We start from the raw sequence: 22,473 nt of genomic DNA, 5'->3' as shown, positions 1-22,473 counted from the left end.
GAATCGGGACTACAGTCTGAATAGGGACAGCAGTTTTTAGAGCACTTTAAGCTTTTAAATTTGGAAATGGATGTACACATTTTGTTGGCCTGAGTCTGTTCTAACCGAAACCAACCAGAAAAATCAAAATACTGTGTTTCAACATGGTTAAAACTGCTGTCCCAATTCGCCCCATGTGTCCCGATTGACCCCAGTTTACGGTACACCAAAATTTGACTACTTTTACAATGAGATTGTTGCAGGATTGGGTCCGTAAGCTTGACAATTTTGGAATAAGAAGACAACAACTTCCTTGGTTGCAGTGGTGCACCCTTAAACGATTTAATATTAATACATGCAAAAAAAACTAGTTAAAAATACTCATTCAAGTTACCAAACATTCTAATAAGTGGCAACACTTAACTTTAGAGTGCCTGTACTAAGTAACCTGTTACATGGAAGCTTTAGCCGTAGCCAAACATTTATTTACAACTTTAACTTATTAGAGTTACCAAATTAGGGTAGTGTTGATAATGGAGTAATTCCATCCCAAAACAGGAAATTTTCAGGTACCGTCATCTGGGGCGAATCGAGACTACAGTCTGAATAGGGATAGCAGTGTTTAGATCACTTGAAAATTTTAAATTTGGAAATGGATGTACACATTTTGTTGGTCAGAGTCTGTTCTATCCGAACCCAACCAGAAAAATCAAAATATTGTGCTCTAACATGGTTAAAACTGCTGTCCCAATTCGCCCCAGTTGACGGTACTTTTTTAATCGACCTTCTCCGATATCAATGAAACTTTGTATACATGTTATCCTAGGCTTATATAAGCCAATTTTGTGTATATGGAGCTAGTTGCACTCGAGAATAACATTTAAGAAAGGCGTATTGCTGTATATCGAAGCCACTGAAACACTGAAAGAAAAATACCCGCCACTTCTATGAGATATTTTAATTTTTTAAGTTTAAAAGCCAGATTTGTTTTTTTTTTCAAAAAACTTCAAAATTTTAAAAGAAAAAGAAGTTTAATGGGACCAACCATAAACCACGTGGACAAAGGGGGGGGGGGGGCATTGTCCACGATCCATACAAAAAAGTTTTTTTTTGTATGGACAATTGTCCACGAGGGGGGGAGGGAGGGGTTACAGATTCCCAAAAATAAAAATGTCCACGTGGTTTATGGATGGTCCCTAATGAACTGAAAATAATTTGAAATGCATTTTCCTGCGTTTAAAATCATATTTAGCATATTTGAGATCGATCAACAATATTTTTTTGTGAAATTCCGTTGTACAGTACTGCAAAAAGTTTTTTTTTTTCGACAGAAAAAAATATTTCGCCAATACTTTGATATTTTGAAAACTAAAGATTGCAAAACATCTGGGCAGGTGTAAAATGCATTTTAAAACACTTGTTTCATTGAAATGTTAAAACCATTACTTGTAATTTCAACTTTTATATTTTTTTATTTGGGTGGCCTCCCCCCTCTTTCGACTTTGGCCAGAGTCGAGGTGGATTTTCAAAAAATATTTGCAACGGCCTAACCCAGAATTTTTTTTTTTTTCATTTAAAAAAAAAACATTTTAAATCACGTGTTTTATGTATTAACATAACGAGTTTGCATGTATCCTTCACGAGTCATCTTCTCATTCCAGTAATGAATTATGAAAAATTAGCCAGCATTAAAAAAATCTTTTGAAAGCATACGATTGAGTTTTAGGAATGAATGCTTTGAAAATTTGGTCAAAAATAAGTCAAAATTTGATTTGAAAATTTTATAGAGTGAGAGGGGAGGGGAACTATATTTCAAATTTAATTTTCAAAGCATTTCAACAAAACGAAAACATTTTTTTCAAAAATCTAAGAATAAGGATTTTTTTTTCAATATTATAGCTTTTTCAAAAAAATCAAGTTTTCGTCTCCACCATCCGAAATTACTCAAAAAAGTTGAGGGTTAACAAAATATGAATGACTAAAATTTAAATTCTCATTCAAAAACTAAAACCGATTGAAAATTACTATGAAAACGTAACACTTATTTATGCTTTTTGCCTCCCTCACCTTACTGAGGAAAGGTTATAAAATCACTCGAAAAATCAACTTCTTAATTCGACCTCGTAGACCCACCTCCACGTATAACTATCGATTCAGAATTAAATTCTGAACAAATGTCTGTGCGTGTGTCTGGATGTGAGTCCGTGCACCCAAAAAAAATGCACTCAATCACCTTAGGACTGGCTAAACCGATTTTGTCTGTTTTGGTCTCATTCGATAAGTCGCTATTGAAAATTATAAAGGGGTAATTCTCTACCAACTCACACGAAATCAGGAAAAGTTGCCCCGACCCCTCTTCGATTTGCGTGAAACTTTGTCCTAAGGGGTAACTTTTATCCCGGATCACGAATCCGAGGTCCGTTTTTTGATATCTCGTGACGGAGGGGCGGTACGACCCCTTCCATTTTTGAACATGCGAAAAAAGAGGTGTTTTTCAATAATTTGCAGCCTGAAACGGTGATGAGATAGAAATTTGGTGTCAAAGGGACTTTTATGTAAAATTAGACGCCCGATTTGATGGCGTACTCAGAATTCCGAAAAAACGTATTTTTCATCGAAAAAAAACACTAAACAAGTTTTAAAAATTCTCCCATTTTCCGTTACTTGACTGTAAAAAATTTTGGAACATGTCATTTTATGGAAAAATTAATGTACTTTTAGAATCTACATTGACCCAGAAGGGTCATTTAATCATTTAAAACAAAAATTTTCATTTTAAAATTTCGTGTTTTTTCTAACTTTGCAGGGTTATTTTTTAGAGTGTAACAATGTTCTACAAAGTTGTAGAGCAGACAATTACAAAAATTTTGATATATAGACATAAGGGGTTTGCTTATAAACATCACGAGTTATCGCGATTTTACGAAAAAAAGTTTTGAAAAAGTTACTTTTTGCGCTTCTCTTTGTTTCGTCGTCCGTGTCTGTCGCGGGTGACCATGAACGACTATGATCAACGACGACCAACATTTTGAAAACTTTTTTTTCGTAAAATCGCGATAACTCGTGATGTTCATAAGCAAACCCCCTCGTTGAGTACAAAACATTGAAGATCTGACCACCCTATCAAAAGTTATAAGCACTTAAGTGTTATTTATACACTTTTTTGAGGCCAGATCTCCGATATTTTGATGAAAACGTCGTCCGGATCTATAATGCGACCCATCGTTGGCTGGGTAATCAAAAGACCTTTCCAACGAGTCCAAATTGTAATTATTGTGCACCAATCACCCTTAGGTGTATTAAGTATAGTTTTTTTTATGTTTTTACAGTCGCTTTTAAATTTTTTGCTTGTTTTCACATTTTTTGCTACAGAACGATACGATTGTCATTTAAATTGCAGTGAAATGCGTAAAGGCATAGTCTGGGACATAACAATAATTACTGCAGTATATTTAGTAAATATATTGTTACAAAATATATAGGAAAAGTTGAGTGGAATCACATCCAAAATTTTAGTTGGCCAAATTGTCTCTATTTGGTGTTTAATTTCAAAAGCGGTAAATAAAAAATAAATCCCGCCCGTGTTAGGAGCCCTGGGCGGCGATATCCTTGTAGTTAAAAGGAAGACACTAGTAGTTGGTACTAGCAATGGTAGCCGACAGCTATAAAGTCAACTTCGTAAATAAAATAAAAATAGTTTTAAGGAACATCAAATCTCTATGAACCAGCCAATCGCACAAGGTGTAAAATTGTTATTTCGGCAATCAAAATAAATTGAATTTTGAATTGAAAATCGATTACATTTTAGTTTGTCATGAAATGTCATACAAATATTCTGGAAAACTCTTCACAAATAGGCTCTTCTCCCCTTTTAGCTTGGGACATTATTTTTCATTTCTCACACTCTGCGAGCCAAGTCATGCAACTTCCTTTGCGGGGTTGTATGAACTTTTAACACAATTATCGTTTCTTTTTCGCTACTTCACGGAGTAGTTGCTTTGGCAGAGTCCTTTTTTCCTTTTTGGAAAGTTGCCTCTTGAAGAAATTGACGTTTCTTTGAACTGGTCTTGAAGAACCATGCTTCTCCATGAATTTTTCAGTACTTTCAACATGACACTCTTAAGTAGATAGATCATCACACAACTTGGTTCTTTTTCTTCAGACTTTTTTTTGTCAGGGGAATGTCCCCACACACCGTAATTGCTATCGATTTGAATATAAAGTAGCTCCCAACAAACGGTGGACGGTCCACGTCCGGCTTACCATTCGTGCAGGTTCCACAGCGAGTGGTACGGCGTGTGGCGGATCGACTCGATGCTGTGGATCGGGACGGCCACCTCGTACTCCACGTGCACGTCCGATCGCTCCAGCGCCGGATGCGAGTTGGACACGTTCCGGGACATTTTGTACGACGAGGTCGAGGACAGCGACGAGGACGCGTTCGAGGAACTGTTGGACGAGTAATGTTCGATCAGGTTGCCACCGTGGGTTCCGGTTGTTCCGCCGGCACTTTCGTACTGCTGGTTGTAACAGCCGTAACTGTTCATCTCATTGGGTCCACGTGGCGCGTACTGGAGCATTCTCCGCTTCTTCACTAAATCTCCTCCGGAGGAAAATCCACTTTCACTTTCAAAGAGCTCTTCCAAACTACCCCCCAGGGGGTAGACCCAAACTTAGACACTCATCGTGTGACCATCACAAAAAAATAAGCAAGAAATCCAATCCAATTTCTTTTTTGGGGACCAACAACGAACACACTCGGGCACAAGGCACAACTTTCGACGGCCGCGGACAAACTTAAACTGACCGACCGACCGCGGACTTCTGGGGTGAAATGAAACTTGGCACAGGACACCCACCGATACCTCCAACCTGCCTGCTCCCTTCGGGTCAAGGGGAGGGAGGGAGTGTGAACTCACACCCTCTTGGACCTGGTGGTCAGAATATAGTGGAATTGCTTCCACCAACGAGCGGTCAACAACGTCGCGATGAGTTCTTTTTTTCGGTTTGGGGCGTGAAGACAGTGGCGTGGACAGATCATAATTAACCGTTTTGATTTAGATTTTGAATGGTTTCAATGGGACAAAACAAATATATTTTTAATAGTTCTATTACTTTTTCAAGAAATCAAAATAAAAAATATTACTTAAGGTAAAACTTGACACAAGTTCTTAGACAACTTCTGTTCAACTTAAATAAATTTCAGAACTCTTCAGATTTCTTGCTATCAACCTAAAAATCGAGGGGGAAAATCATATTTTTTCAAAAAGCTTTAAAATTTTAAAGGAAAGGCAAGTCTAAAACTTAAAACAATCTTAAATGCATTTTTATACGTTGAAAATCAAATTTAGCATATATGAGTTCGTTAAAAAATATTGTGAATTTCTGTTGATTTCCGATAATTTATCCGAGAACATTGAAATGAAAAAAAAATCGGCCGGTCTGATATTTGGCATTATGAAAAATTGGCTTTTTTCGAAATTTTGCGGAGTGCATCGAAATATTTCGTCGAGGGGATCTAGAGTAAAGAAAGAGAAGAGAAATTTTGGAGCAAACCACTTTTTATTTTAACGAAATTGGGCATATCTCTGCTTATATTGAACCAAAACTGAATCTTTTTTTAGAGAACTAGCAAACTGTCCTCTACAATGTGATTGGTACGAAAATGTTTCAAAACGTAATGGTGAAATATGGCAGAGGATTGAAAAAATAATTTTGGGAGCCCATTGAGTAATAAATTGTATCCGGGTAATAAATACGTTGCTATATTTTCATTTTAAATTGCGCAAAGAAAAAAAAATTCGATCTTTCTGGTTCTTTCAACTTTGATTTAGGGATAATTTCAAAGAAAACTAAATTTGGATCGGAAACTTTTCATAAGAGGTCAAATATCGGTCAAATATGTAAGTTAGAGTCTTCCAACTTCCAAGGCATATCGATAAGAAATTTGATGGATATGTACATGAATCCAGATTTTCAGCGACTTTTTGAAAATATCCTATGAATTCGAATTTTTTTTTCTAGATTGTTTCTCTAGACTTTTCGACAAAATATATCGATGCACCCCGCAACATGTTGGGAAAGACCACTTCTTTCATGGTGCCAAATATCAGACTAGCCGATTTTTTTTATTTTAAGTTTGTTCTACGAAACACATGGTGCAGCACCGAAAAACAAAATTTAGTTAACAATTATTTTTACGTCGATACTTAGAAATTAAGCAAATCTGAAAAATAATAGATGCAAAACAACTTGATTGGTGTATTATGCACTTTCAAATACATTTTTTCATATGTATTTTTAAAAAATACGGTATTTTTTGAAAATTTGAGTGTTTTTGGAAAAAACTGTAATCAGGTAAAAATCTTTCTTTTTTGCGTCGTTTGATACCCATAACAAACAATAAAAAATGAGAGTACACCTTTTTCAAATTGAAGTATTTTATACTAACAGCTCAAGTTAAGGAAAAGTCTCTCCAAAATGCATCCCGGCACCGTTAGCTCTGTGCTGAACAATACCCATGTTGCAAGTAGTAGTACCGTCATCGGTCTGGGGAGTGAGATTGGGTCATACAAATTTCAGCATTTTTGTATGACCCAATCTCACCCCCCAAACCCAATGTTACCCCTGATGACGGTATTGACATTACAAATTCTGGTTTAGTGGAAATCTATACAAAAATTAGCTTCGTTTGATACCCATATTGCAAATTATGAAACTTTAAGTATTTACAAAAAAATACTGCAGGTATCAAATATTTTACATTATTAAGATAATATAAAAAAAAATAAAATTTTCAAGCAGGTTTCGACCGTTTAAAAAAATGCTTTGTGAAAATGTGTACTTAAAAGTATTTTACAGTTAAAACTCTGGTAACGTTGTTTAATACCCGTATTACAAATTATGAATATTTGAGTATTTTCAAAAAAACTGTATTTTGTGAAAATTTGAGTAATTTACACTAAAAACGTGGGTTCAATCAAAATCTATAGACAGTTTTGCGTCGTTTCATACCCAAAGTGCAAATTATGAAAATTTAAGTACATAAAAAATAGCATTCGTTAAAAGTTTTCTGAGTACTTACAGGATAGCTCTATCGTTATCGTTATCGAAATACGATAAGCTCACTGTCGACAACCTCCATTCGAACCTTTATTCCAATTAGAATTTAGTGTGCTGTTATGTCAAATATAGCTGATTCAAAGAAAATTGTCTACATGCTGGGAAGTAATCAAGGGTTGTCCACAAAAGACCCGGGGGTTGTTAAAGTAGATGGTTTGTTTAATTTTATGATCGATATATTTCAAAATCTGTTAAAAATACAATGCACGATTTTAAACTCAATCGCAAAAGATGCATTTTTTAGTTCCCTCAAACATATAAAAAATCGAAAATTGTTTTTTTTTATTTAAATTTTTGCGATAAACAGTGACATAAATAACCTACATTTCCGCCGAAGACCCCTTCTAAAGATACAGATTATCAATATTCATATGCCTATTTTGTATGATTGGTGATCTTTTCTATTCTGGATTAGATCGCTTATTAAAGAGAAGGTAAACGGATTTAAGAGAAAGCTGTCACCGCGCTCCTGTGGCGTGGAAGCAAAATGAACGGTGGCGCGGTGGCAGATTTCTCACAAAACCCTATAATGTATCGTCACAAGCTGGACCTTACCACGGCACCTCAGGGAAGGCGACCTATGGAATGTTAATATAAACCTTAAAATATTAAATTTTTCTTTTTTTTTTTTATATTTATTTTGATTTTCTCTTCCATGTACATTCATTCAGTTTATATATTATTGAGTGTCCAATCACAATCGATGACTTTTCACCTCAATTTTAAAAAAAATATTAACATTAAGTTAACCCTCTACAACCCAACCCCACCTCTAGACGGGATTCGATTTTAAAAATCGCCAAAAATCAAATTTTCGACCAAATTTTTGATCTTTAAAAAGCATTGAAAAGAAGAACTCTTAAAATTATAGAACATTTTAGGGGTGATGGTTTGACTTGTTTTATGTGACTTTGCTAATGTCAACTTTGGCTGTGTTTCTTACTAACATTTTCTATGTTTTAAGTAAAAAGAAGTATGCAGTAATTTTTGTAATGTCTCAGACTATGCCCCTACGCATTTTTTTTATAATTTCAATGATAAAGGTGCCATTCAATACCAGAAAATGTGAAAAACAAGCAAAAAATTGAAAATTTTATGTAAAAACATGAAAAATTAGAAAGGCAAAATATAATGTTAGGAGGTGATAGAACAGGCCTGCCCAACGTCCGGCCCGCGACAGTTTTTCAAAATAGTTCTATGAACGGCCCTAAAGGCTGTTCATGAAAAACTCAATAAATAAATTGAATGTCAAAATTTTAAAAATAATCTTGAGACAAAACATTTATTTCTTCTTTTTTTTTTGCTTTTTACATAAAATGTTGCTGATTTAACGTTTTGTTTGGATTTTACCTTTGAACTTTTTAAAAATGATTAAATTTCACATTTAAACATTTTTTAAGTTTGAATTTAATTCTTATTATTTCTATATTGATATTTTCTGAATCAATTATTAAACTTGAAAAATGTGCAAAAAGATTGCAAAAAGACACTAATTTTTTTTTAATGTTTTGGCTGTTGTCACTTCTAATTGAATTGTTTCTTTTTTGAGAATTTTTAATTAAATTGTTTTTTCAAAGACGAGTGGCCGCTGCAAATATTTTTTGAAGTTTATGTCCCTCGACTCTGACCAAAGTCGAGGGGGGGGGGCAAAAAAATAAAAAAATATAAAAATTGAAATCACGAGCCATAGTTTCAACATTTTAAAGAAAAAAATGTTGTAAAATGCATTATACACCTGTCCAGTTGTTTTGCCATCACTAGTTTCCAAATTATTTAAGTATTGGTGAACATTTTATTATTTGCGAAAAATTAAATTTTTGCGGTGCTGAACATTGGAATTTCATAAAAATTCAAAACATTTTTAAACAAGCCCAAACATGCTAAATATGGTTATCAATGCAGAAAAATGCATTTTAGATTGTTTTCAGTTGATAAGACTTCTATTTTCATGGAATTTTTTTGAAGTTTTTTGGAAAAATATTTTTTTTGCCCCCTGATTTTTCAGACCAATTTTGAAGGGGGGGGAGGGGGGGCGACATAAACTTTGAAAAATATTTGCAACGGCCTAAGCCAAAATAGATAAACTTTCAAAGATAAAGTTTTGCTGCAACAACGCTTTTAAAAAGCAAATTAATCATATTGAAAATGAAGATCGCTACAAATTTTTATTTCAAATATAAAAAAAAATGTTTTAAATTGAGTCAAGAAATCAGATAACCATTTTTTTCATAAGCTTCAATACCAAGAAATTTGAAGAATGACGAAATAAAAACTATCAAATATATATTTTTCTACACTTTTTTGAATTTTGTGTCTTTAAAATTCATTTTGAAATGTTTTGTAAAATATTTGAATAAATGTGCAAAACAAATCTAAAATAGTTTTTTCGTAAAGATGCTTTGAATCCAAATAACGTTTCAATAAATTTTATCTTGTCTCGTTGATTGTTCAAACTTAAAAAAAACATGCAACGACGAAATTTTAATGTTTTTTTTTGAGTTAATGATATCAGGGTATTTAATCTCAATCGAAAAAAAAATATATTACAATTTTAACCAAAACAAAATAAAAATAAATCAAATAAACACATCTTTCAAAGATATCTTTGTTGTTTCTTTCGTAAAATCAAGATTTAAAAATCTTATTTGCAACACTAGTTTATTTATTTGTTTATTTGAAACAACCTTATAAAAAAATTATAAAGGTTGGGCACCCCTGTGATAGAATAAGCAAAATACTACCAAAAACAAAGAGAAACTTAACTAGATAAATGCACATTAAAATACTTAAAATAAAACAAGAAAACTATAAAACAAGAGAAGTAAAGTTTTTCGTAGAACAAAAGTTACTCAAAATGATCTCCTAAACATGGAAAAAAAAATCCAAAAATATTGGGCGGTAGAGGGTTACGAAATAGCACTGAATTCGCTTTGTAAATGCTGCCCCAATACTCTTCATGGGTTATAGGGGCATGCGAATAATTTACTTACTATTTTGAAAGATAACCCCGCAAAATTGTATGGAGGCTTGCATGAAAAAACTCAATGCATTCTTTGACATATGGAATTCATGGACAAAGTATCATTCAAACAAAAACTAAATTTAAAAAACCTCGAGAAAATTTCAAAACAGTAGAAAATTACTCAAAAAGGAATAAAGATAGTTAAATTCAAAATTCAAGATAGCTTTAAAAAATAAAAAAAAATAGACAGAAAAAATAGATGAAACATTATACCCAAATTTTCTAAATTAAACGCCCATGACCAAACTAGTACATAGTGTGATTGCAACACGCAATCATAGTCCACCACTCACAAACACAAACCTCCCCTCATTCTACCTCTATCATTAAAAAAGAAGGCAGCAGAATTTCCCACACCCTTTCGCCCACCCTCTAGCATGAACTGTAACACCTCGTACTGGCTTCACCGCTGACCACATTCCCACCACACAAAAAATAATCGACCCGCGGAAAACCCATCACCCCTAGCCTGGCCTGCATGTACGCAATACCAATCTACCCACCACAAAAAATTCTTGACATTCTTTCCAAAAGTGGTTTCGGTCAACGCAGGTGTCTTTCCCCTCCCAACAGGAGGACAATCCAGAATAGTTTTAGATTGGAACAGATTGCAACACTACTGGAACTGTGGTATAGTCTATTTGAGTGGATGGCTTTTCCCACGAGAAATTGTTTGAAAAAGAAAAATCGAAAGTAAGTCACAGGAACCTCCTTTTGGAATGGAGTTTGTGTTAACCCTCAATTGCTAGTAACCAATATATTAATCTTATTGAATTTTTGTGTGTTAAAAAATTCTTATTCTTTTGTTTTTTTTTTCTTTTTGAGCAAAAGACGGTAATCAAGGGTTAAGAATGAAAATGTGTGCGTGTTCACCAAAGTATGATTTTCCTACGTTTGTGGTGCCACAGTTGAATCAAGAACTTAGGAAAGGGTAAGCAAATGAGTTCAACTCAGGAAAACAGTAAAAATCGACCACGAAACCACGACGAATCAGCCAGCGGGATTTTAACCCGGTTAAAATCAAGTCGCGAAGTGGTACGTAGTGGTCAGTCATGAGCACGTTGCAAAATGCGACGAAAGTGTTATACCTTATTTACTTAGCCAAGTCAAGCCCGCAATTAATTAGCGTTGGTTACGGTTTGTTTTCGTTAGGGTGCCTCGCTGCTCAGGCACCCAATCAAATGGTAGGGTTGATATTGGGATTTGTGGGTCACAGTGATTTGGTTTTTTGGAATGTAGAAAGATTTGCACCACGCGGTGATGTCAACGGATTGACCTGGAAATCGAAAAGTAAACGAGTGTGGCCTTGGGAAATTTGAGAAATGAGCAACATTCATACTTGTAGATATTTGTTAAATACCTCAAATCGAAACCTCTCAGTTTGCTGACGCAGAAAAATCAAACCTTTTCCAAATTTGCTGACGGTACACAAAAAAAGTTTGATTTGGGGGGAGGGGGGTTCAGCGATTTTCCACGCTCCATATAAAAAAGGTTCATTTTGTATGGAAATTGTCCACGAAAGGGGGAGGGGTGGGGTCTGTGATTTCAAAAAAGTGTCCACGTGGTTTAAGGATTGTGCCATAGGGATTTTCTGATCGATTTGGTGTCTTGAGCAAAGTTATAGGTTATGATAACGACCATTCGGAAAAATAAGTACGAAGAAAAAATATTTTTTCAACACGGAACACGATTTTGACAAGCTTTACCCCCTTAGTTTTGTTTTTTTTTTTTTTTTCATTTTTTATATGTTTTAGTTGACAAAAGGAGCCAACTTTTGAACTATGAAAGACGTTTAGTTTTTCGTCAAATTATGATTTTTTTAAATAGTGATTTTTGTTTTTTTTTATTGTTTTTTATTTTTTGGAAAATATCGAAAGTTTTCCCGATATTAGTTGGATATAAAATTTGATTTGGAATCAAAAAATACTTTTGTGAACATTCGATAAGACGCACCGTTTTCGAGTATTTGCAATTTTCAGGTGGAGTTTTTCAGAATTCGTATTTTATATTTTTTTAAAAAGTGTCCATTCTTGTCCATCTCTGATTTTTTTACAAATAATGGAAACTTTGGATAATTGAGTCTGGACTGTGTTTAAAATAAACACTGAGACATTTTTTTTAAATTTTTTTTTTTTTGATCTTGTTGATCACACCTTTGGTGGCTAAGAAACGGCCTCGCAAAAAATTAAGAAAAATAAGTTTTTATAAGTGCACTCTCAATTTCCATTTGTTTATATCGACGCCTATGTGCTCGCTTATTCTAACTAGATTTAAAAAAAACCAACGAGCATAGAACGATAAAGCACAGAGGCATCGTGTGAAATTTTAATTCAATCGAATTATTTGGCTCAAATGTCGTGTAAGTCGTGATTTTTTAAACCTGAAAATAATGTTTGCATAAGGTTGTGAAATTTTTTAACGGTTTGCACTTTTCAAAATTCCATTTTGTCTGAAGAAACAGATTGAAAAAAAACTAAGGAATCGAAAGACTAAGATTCATCCAATTCAAAAACTACAAAGATTTAAAAAAGTTTTTTTGTCTAATTCTAAACAAATTCAAAAAAAAATCAGCATTCCTTTTTTTCAAGTTAAAGATCTAAAATGGTCTTTTTGTCTATTATCAATGCCAACGAAAGAAACATTCAGTAAATTTTAAGATCATATAAATATTTTACTATTTAAACTTGTCTTACGTTTGAAAAGGAAAAAAACAAACATAAAACATAAAACATAAAACATAAAACATAAAACATAAAACATAAAACATAAAACATAAAACATAAAACATAAAACATAAAACATAAAACATAAAACATAAAACATAAAACATAAAACATAAAACATAAAACATAAAACATAAAACATAAAACATAAAACATAAAACATAAAACATAAAACATAAAACATAAAACATAAAACATAAAACATAAAACATAAAACATAAAACATAAAACATAAAACATAAAACATAAAACATAAAAAATAAAACATAAAACATAAAACATAAAACATAAAACATAAAACATAAAACATAAAACATAAAACATAAAACATAAAACATAAAACATAAAACATAAAACATAAAACATAAAACATAAAACATAAAACATAAAACATAAAACATAAAACATAAAACATAAAACATAAAACATAAAACATAAAACATAAAACATAAAACATAAAAAATAAAACATAAAACATAAAACATAAAACATAAAACATAAAACATAAAACATAAAACATAAAACATAAAACATAAAACATAAAACATAAAACATAAAACATAAAACATAAAACATAAAACATAAAACATAAAACATAAAACATAAAACATAAGACATAAAACATAAAACATAAAACATAAAACATAAAACATAAAACATCATAAAACATAAAACATAAAACATAAAACATAAAACATAAAAGAAATAAGCAATCTTAACTCAATTTTAGGACAAAATCGACAAGGAATGTTTTAACTTACAATTCTCTACTAAAACAGCGATTTTTTAATTGGGTTTTTTGCATTTTATGATCTACTTGAAATTTTGTGGGTACCGTTCCGTAACCAAAGAAGACATTTTTTATCATCGGTTTGAACATACAGTTCTCCATACAAATTTTACATCTGTCCATACCGAAATGGCAACTATTAAAAAAATTGTTTCTCACGAGGAAATAGCAGTAGTCTTCGACAAAGTTGTAAGTATTAGTAAGAACTTTGTGAACAAAATAGATAAACGAAAAAAAAAATATCTGCTTTTTGTTACTAAAATGTGAATTACACAAACACTATTTTTATTTATTTTAAATATTTTGCAATGCAATGCATAAAATAACCGAAGGCTGAAATCGCAGTGATTTGCACTACTGCAAAGCAAAATATTCAAAATAGTTTCAAAGGTTCAAGCCTTGAAAGTAAATTAAAAAATCATTTAAGCCCAAAAAAATATGATGTTTGCAAGGTGCAAATTATTATTTTGTTAAGACTTAAGTTTGATTTGGTAATTTTCGGATAATCAAGTCTCGACTGTTAAACGTGTTTTAAATGTTATGCTCAAAATTACTGTTTTTTTTACTTGGTTAAAACTAACAAAGATTATTTTCTTAAAATCAATCAAATTAGCACAATTTATCAAATGCTTAATATTTTCGGTACTGCTTTTGCTGCTTTTAACAGAAAATCACGTCCTTCGAAGTTGCATAACAACAAATAAATTTAAAAAAATCCAACCCATGACTGTTGTTGAATATGACATAAAAAAAATATGAGATCAATTCACCTTCGAGATCAATAAATTCTCAACTACGAATTCCCAGCAAGTAGGGGTTAAAATGGTGTTTTGCAATTGAGTAAGCGATACAGAAATACTTGAAAAAGTGCTTTTCCAAACAAACATTAATAATTCATTGCATCCATCGGGAATTGCCTTACATCAGCCGCACCGAAAAGGCAAGATTCCTGTTCCGGCCTCAAAAGTAGATTCCATCGTGAGAATGAAGAAGATGGCTCGGTAAATATTTGGTAAGATTAGAGCTTGATACTCAAGGAGGAGGAAACTGTTTGTATCTAGACGAAAAGCTCGTGTGTTTTGGTAGGCTGAGTATTTGGTCCTATTTTTATATAATTTGCCTTTTCTCACTATATAATTATAATTTGGAAAAAAAATGACATTGACAATTGACCGCGATAGAAGCTCGTCGTTGTCATGCTATCTTGTCGCACGAGCATTTTGGGCCAAATTGAGTTAAGAACGCAATTTTGGACTGCTCACAATGCCTCACATTTTGACCTCCACAGATGCCCAAAATTGGATTCTAATCCTAATAGTGGAACAGCATCTAATTCCAGCGTGCCTCTAATGTTGGCAGGTTAGAACTTTGACATTCAATTAAAGCTAATTAAAAGCGATTTCAACTGAAATCGAGTGATAAAAAGCTCAATAAGATGTGAGCAAGCAAGTTTCTATCCAAAGTTTTGCAAAATTAGTTGTTTAAATAGTGAAAATCAGCAAATTGGATGGAGTTAGGAGCGAGTGCTTAACCTGCCAAACATACGAGAATTTCCCCTATATACATTGAAAACCGAAATAAAAACTCGGTGCATTGTTGTCTCTCTTTTAGCGATGGAAGAATCATAATCAAAAGAAAATCTTTTTTTTTTTTCATAAAATTATTTTTATTAGGTCCTTTTCGGTACTGGGACCTGGTTAGGACCGAGTCGGCTTTTGTAATTACATTTGACTTAATAATTACAGAGGATCTTGTGTGTAAATGTTAGTGGGAGGGGAGCCGATTACCCGCGGCCTACTCGGGGTTAGTAGGGAAGGGATTGATGTTAAAGACAAGGCGTGGGAAGGGAAGGGGGATTGTGTAGGGGTCTTGGTTGGCTCTGCTGGCCTTTGCTTTTGTCCTCAGCCGCAACTCGGTGTCCAGCTGCTGGGGCGTTCTTGCTTTGCTTCCGGTGCAACCAGAAACGACGGCTTTGTACGAAGGCGAGTTATACTAACAGAAGGAAAACTAACTGAAGGAAAACTAACTGAAGAAAAACTAAATGGATATTTTGGAATCTAAGAGGAACTGATAGATCGGATAGAGAACATCAAGGTCTAGTTGAGATAACGCGTCTCGCATCGGGATTTCTGGTGGTCTTCCTCGGGCCCTGAGGGTATCTTTCAGCTTAATTCTGTGAACATGGTGATCTGGACACGCCCATACGAGATGGTCGATGTCCTGATAACCCTGCCCACAGTCGCATAAGTTCGTATCACTCATGTTGATACGGTACAGATGAGCCTTGGACGAGTAATGGTTCGACATAAGGCGGGACATCGTTCTGATGAATCCACGCGTCAAGTCCATTCCCTTGAACCAGGCTTTTCTTTGCACCTTAGGTCGTATGGAATACATCCAACGTCCCTTGGTGTCGCCGTCCCATTGTGTTTGCCAATCCAGAAGCGCACGCTGCCTCGGAAAACCGTAGCATTCTTGTAGGCTAATTGGCCTTTCAAAAATGTCTCCACTCTCAGCACCCTTCTTGGCGAGCAAGTCCGCTTTTTCATTACCCGGAATCGAGCAATGAGCGCGGACCCACACCACCGTGATGTTGAAGGACTGAGCCGCCAGGTTGTTTAAAGTCTTACGTATTTCCGTGAGGAAAAACGTAGACTCCCTGGTCGGCTTCAGAGATCGGATAGCCTCAACAGAGCTAAAGCTATCGGTGAAGATGAAGTAGTGGTCAGGTGGCATGGTCTCGATGATTCGCAGTGCGCAGTAAACCGCGGCTAACTCTGCGACGTAAACCGAACTCGGGTCCTTCAGCTTAAAGAACAGCTGATAAGATTCATGATAAACACCGAAGCCCGTACAGCCGTCAAGCTTGGAGCCATCGGTGAAGAATCTGTTGTTTGGAGGAACATGGTTGTACTTTGATGCGAAGATCGACGGTACAACCCCCCGCAGAAGATGGTTTGGGATACCGCGAGTATCGGCTTACATGGACGTGTCGAAGCCAATCAGGGTGCTGCTGGTTAACGGAGGCGTGCGCTGTACCGTTGTGCTCGGGCTCCACTCCCACGATGACATAAAGTCATAATATAGAAGCATGCGCCGAGACTCAACGTGAAGGTTCAGCAACGTTTCAAAGTTGTCAATTACCAGTTTATTCCTGTAATCACACCGGATCAGGAACCGGTAAGACAGTTCGTAGTAACGAGTTCGCAGAGGCAACACTCCCGCCAAGACCTCGAGGGTCATGTTGTGAGTTGAGTGCATGCATCCCAAGACAATGCGAAGACTTCGGTACTGTATCCGCTGGAGAACCAACAAGCGTGATTTCGCAGCTGTTTGGAAGCAGAAATTGCCATATTCCAGCACCGAGAGTATCGTTGTCTTGTACAGTCGAAGCAGGTCAGAAGGATGAGCACCCCACCGGTTGCCAGAGACGCTGCGCAGAAAATTAGTTCTTTGCAGGCACTTTTGCTTCAGGTAGTTAATGTGCTTCCCCCATGTTCCCTTTTGATCAAAGATGGTACCCATGTACATGAAGTGGTCCGACTGCTCGATAGTCTTTCCCGAAAAAGAAAGATTGAGCTGCGGCGGTTCATGCTTCCCCGTAAAAACGACCAGTTCCGTCTTCTCCGGAGAGAATTCAATACCCTTTCCAACTGCCCAATGGGCCAAGTTGTTCAGGGTATCTTGCAAGGGTTCTAGCAGATCGACTTCCTTCTTGGCAGCGATTGAAACCACTGCGTCATCTGCGTACTGTATAAGGGAGCAGTCTCCGGTCAAGCAATCATCGATATCGCTGACGTAGAAGTTATACATGGATGGACTTAGGCGTGAGCCTTGTGCCAAACCCATGTAACTTATCCGGGTGATTGCCAGATCACCTTGCACAAAGTGCATGTGTTTTTCTGACAACAGGTTGATGAGGAAGTTGCACATCGTCGGATTGAGACCGCTCCGCCGCAGCTTTACTCCCAACACCTCGATGGAGACTGAATCGAATGCACCCTTGATGTCTAGGAAGACAGAAGCCATTTGCTGTTTTTTACCACGGGCTATGTCGATTCCTGTGGCCAGCAAGGCTAGACAGTCGCTTGTTCCCTTGCCTCTCCGGAAGCCATACTGCGTGTCTGACAGCAAGTGCTCTCGTTCCATCCATGGTTCGAGGCGGTCGAGGATCATCTTCTCCAGCAACTTGCGTAGACACGACAGCAAGCTGATTGGACGATACGAGTTGTGGTCGGACGCCGGCTTACCGGGCTTTTGAATGGCAACCACCCGGACCTGTCGCCATTCGTGTGGAATTATGTTCTGCTCCACCAACGTGTTGAACAGATTCAACAGACGCTGCTTGGCGACGTCCGGAAGATTCTTCAGCAAGCTGAACTTGATCTTGTCCGGACCAGGAGCAGTGTTGTTGCCCGTCAATAGTGCTATGGAGAGCTCTACCATCGAGAAGGGAGGATTAGAATCGCTCCCATCAACAACGTCGAATGATGGTTGTGTCGGCACCGAGTCCGGGCACACCTTCTTGGCGAAATCCAATATCCACTTGTCCGATTTTTCCACACTCTCGTTCGGAACGGAACCTCTACGCATGGCCCTCGCAACGCGCCACAGAGTGCTCATGGACGTATCTGCTGGTAGTCCTTCAACGAACTCCCGCCAGTACATTCGCTTCTTCCGCTTCAGAGTATTACTGTACCTGCGATCAAGAGCTCTGTACTTTTGGAAGTTCGCTCGGATTCCACACTTGCAGAAGTCCACATAAGCTTCTGACCTGGCCGCCGAGAGATCCGTACACTCCTTGTCCCACCAGGGAAGTGGAGGGCGCGTTCGGATGTACGGTCCCGGGACGGGTTTCGTCTGAGCTTGTAACGCACTGTCATAGATCAAATTAGCCAAAAACGCATATTCTTCAAGCGGTACCAACCCTGCTTGCAACTCAACTCCAATGGAGACTGCCTCCGCGTACTGTTTCCAGTCGATATTTCGCGTCAGATCGTAAGGCATCTCCACCGTTGTCGATTGCTGTGGGCCATGGCTAACCAGAATAGCGATCGGCAAATGATCACTGCCACGAGGATCTTGGAGCACGTTCCAGTCACAAAGAATTGCCAGACTGTTGGAACAGAGCGACAAGTCGATGGCACTCGCCTTCGTACCGGACGTGGTTGACGTTGGTGGTGTTGCAATCCGCGTAACTTGCTTGTCCCTGTTTAGGAGGGTCATCTGGAAGTCGTCGCACAGTTCATGAATCAGATATGCTTGAGGGTCTGTCTTGTGACTTCCCCACTCGGTGCTGTGAAGATTAAAGTCACCCAGAACCAGTCGCGGTGCCTGCAACAGCTCAAGCATACCCCACAACTTTTGTCGAGTTAACGACACCTGTGGGGGAACGTAGACGGACACAATGCAAATGTCCAGTCCTCTGATCCTGGCCTGTACTGCGACTGCTTCGATTCCTCCTAGCTTCGGGAGCGTGACCTTTCTAAAAGTGTGGCATTTCCTGACCCCAATCAGTACGCCTCCACCTCTATTTGGTCCTGCCCTGCTCTCTGTGATGATGTTGTACCCCCGGAAAGCTGGCGTCTCATCTCCGATAAGAAACGTTTCGCTCAGCGCAAACACATCACAGTCCCGTTCGAATGCGAATTGTTGAAAATCGTTTAACTTGGGGGTTAAACTTCTACAATTCCATTGTAGAAAGGAGATGCCGTTTTTGGTTTTTGGTGTATTACCCATCAAAGGAAATGAACGACAAGAGGGGCATCGTGCTAGCAAGCTGTTTCCCGATGTGTCTAGCGAGAGGCTCAAACCGCTTTATGATTAAACGCGTCGGTTCACTCACAAAAGAGCACAGCCATTCCACGATTGTGGAAAAAGGAAGGACTCCTTTGAAGGCATCGGTGATCGGATTTGGTTGAGAAACCGGTTTCAGGGGGATCTTTGGCAGCTTGGGAACGGGCTTCAGCGGCTTGGGAACTGGCTTCGGTACCGGCTTCGGAGCGGGCTTACCCGACGGACCGAAAGGAAAATCCTCCTCGAAGTTCAACGAGTCACTTTCCTTACCCTTGCCGCCAGCGGCTTTTTTGGACTTGGAAGCCTTGTTGCGCTTCGGGTTTGGCCCGGAAGAGTCACTTTCCTCGTCTCTCTGGAAGAGAACCTCCACATCGGATTCCTCGTCCTCCGAATCTTCATCCGCCAAAGGAGCAAAGCGATTGGGGTGGGTCACCTGACTCAGGATTTCCGCGAAGGACTTCTTGGAGCGTTCCCTCAAGGATCGCTTCATCTTGTCCTCGCGCTCCTTGTACTTTGGGCACTGCCGAGTTTTGTGCGGTTCCCCGCCACAAAGCAGGCATTTTTCAGCCTGCTTTTGGCATTCCACGTCCTTGTGGGGGCCGGCGCACTTTGAGCACTTGCTCTTGTTGCTGCAGTAGGTCTTGGTGTGTCCCAACTGCTGGCAGTTTTCGCAGCTCATCACTCGCGGAACGTACAATCGAACTGGAAGCCGAAGCTTGTACAGCTCAATGTAGTCCGGCAGAGCTGATCCTGCAAAAGTCACCCGGAACGAGGCAGAAGGAATGAACTTCTTCTGGCCAGCCTCGGTGGTGACGTTGCCCAGTTGCCGGCACTCGAGTACCTCCACAGCTGGAAGTTTAGGGTTCTTGAAGCGTCCCACCGCCCTTGAGAGGTCGACAAGCGACAGACTGTCATCGGTCACCACGCCATCGATTTCGACTTTGTGGGCCGGAATCCAAACACGGTACTCAATGCTGAACCGCAGATCAGTTACGATCTGATTCGCTTGCACCGCGGAGTTCACGATCACGCGGAGCTTGCTCTTGTTCAGCTTGGTACATTCGACCACCCCAGGATAGTGCTTCTGCAAATCCTTGGTGATCTGTACAAAGTTTAACGGCTTCTGTTTGGGCCGGAAGAAGACCACCCATTCCGTTTGCGATCCCTCTTGATACTGACGAGGACGTGGAATCGGTTTTTGAGAATGAGGATTCAGGGGCGGGGGGGGATTTGGATCCGGATTCGGCACTGGTGTTTTAGGAGGAATTGGATCTGGATTGGGAGGAATTGGATCTGGATTGGGAGGAATCGGGTCTGTAGTCAAGGGAGGAATCGGTGGTTGAGGGGGAACCGGATTCGGATCTGATTTAGAACGCTTTCGCTTCGTCCTCTTAGACCCGTCCGAGGATCCCCCTTTACCGCCAGGATCCTTATCCTTCAGGAAGAGGTCCCTGTTGGTGGTGTTTGAAGGAACTCCCAAAACAGAGTCCTCCATTTCCACGTCCTCGTCACCCTCAAGGGTTGAATCGGAGTCGAATTCCTCATGGTCCGACTCGGTCGGATCCATGTTTGCAAAGAAACGCGATAAACTAAACGAAAATGCAAGTGATGAAACTAATCGCAAAAGTAAAAAGGAGAAAGAAAAAAAAAACTAACCGAAAAAAAAACTATGAGAAAAAAAAAAAACTAAACGCTAACAAAAAACTCGCCTTTCGCACTCACCGCCGAACTGGCCGCACTGGCTGCCGCCCGCAGCGGGATGCGCGGGAAGCTCGTTTTCGCGCGCTTGTTGTTGTTGTTGTTGTTGTGCTGCCTGCTGCCAGCCACGTAAACAACGGGGTTGTCTCCGACCTGGCCTGGCCGAAAACTGGTCCGCCGACCGCAGTCGACTCTCCGGGGCCGATTCCACCGGCCAACGACTGTCTCTCTCCTCAGCTGCCTCCGCAGCCGCTGCTGCTGACTCCTCCTGCTGCTGCTGCTCGGATGCAGGAACTCGTTCCTCTTCCACTGCTGCACCGCCGCCGTGTCCACGACGACCAGATTGTGGCCTCTCTGACCACCGGAACGGGCTTGTCCGCTCGCACACGCCTCGGAATCGCCGTGAAAAACGCGCCAAACACACCGCGAAAAAAACACGACTACGCGCTGAGACTTCTGCCGGAGCAATGAAAAGAAAATCTTTGAACGTTCATAAAGAGCGATGGAAGAATCATCATCAAAAGACAATCTTCGAACGTTAATCAAAAGAAAAAATCAGAAGGGAACATGGCTCTCCTCTCTCGCGCACGAATGATCAGTAAAATAAATCTAAAAAAATCATCATCTTGATTATACGCCGGAATATCTTTTTCACTACACTCAACCCCCGGTGGTTGGTCACTTTTTCGTTTGACACTTTTTTAGTTTGTACCCCGTTGGTTGGTCAAAGTCAAACTAAAAAGTGACGAACTGTCACTTTTTACACGGCGCTCACGCACACTAGTAAAACAAACGTTTGGTAGTGTGTGTGAACTCCGTGTGAAAAGGGTGTCAAACTAAAAAGTGACCCCGTTCGTTTGACAACAGTTGGTGTCAAACCATCGGGGTTTGAGTGTACTACACTTGCAAGTGTAACGTCACACGTCGAAAAATGACCTGTCACTTTTTGTAGATGGACAATGTTTGTAAACAAAGCGAAATAAATAACTTTAAGTGGTGCTGACAAGGAAATTCACAAAAAAATCATCAACAGGAGAAGTTCGGCAGCGATTTTCTTTTGCGTGATTTGCCTCTTCTCTCTTTCGCGGGTGAAGAAAGCTCGCAAGCGAAAATAATTTGTTTGCGATTATTCCATCCCTGCTCTCTTTATATTAAAGAAGTTTCAATCTTGTCGTGCTATCTTGACACACCCTGAAAATAGCTAAAAGTGCGACAACTAGCCAAAGGGATTTCAGGTCAGAACGCGTTTGACACACGTACATGCCCGACTACCGTAAACATTTTTAATTTTAACTCAGGACTCCGTCAACCTAATTCATCAAAACTTCGGGACAATGCACGTA

The 22,473-nt window shown here is 38.4% G+C and overlaps 1 protein-coding gene across 4 annotated transcripts in view; it reads right to left on the bottom strand.

Annotated features, from left to right (window-relative positions):
• The window catches only part of LOC120413955 (katanin p60 ATPase-containing subunit A-like 1), a 56,389-nt gene that overhangs the window by 23,287 nt on the left and 10,629 nt on the right, over nt 1-22,473 (bottom strand). Inside the window, exon 1 of one of the 4 annotated variants that reach the window (XM_039574959.2) lies at nt 4,243-4,834. The exons of 2 other annotated variants lie outside the window; for them this stretch is intronic. In XM_039574959.2, coding sequence (XP_039430893.1) covers nt 4,243-4,559 — 317 coding nt within the window. In that variant the 5' untranslated portion in view covers nt 4,560-4,834. Of the gene's footprint in view, nt 1-4,242; nt 4,835-22,473 lie in introns of those variants that run through there. One more of the 4 variants, XM_039574960.2, reaches the window with a different exon arrangement.

The sequence above is a fragment of the Culex pipiens genome, chromosome 3 (assembly GCF_016801865.2).
Source record: "Culex pipiens pallens isolate TS chromosome 3, TS_CPP_V2, whole genome shotgun sequence".
Lineage (NCBI taxonomy): Eukaryota > Metazoa > Arthropoda > Insecta > Diptera > Culicidae > Culex > Culex pipiens.
This window is presented reverse-complemented; position numbering and strand designations above follow the sequence as displayed.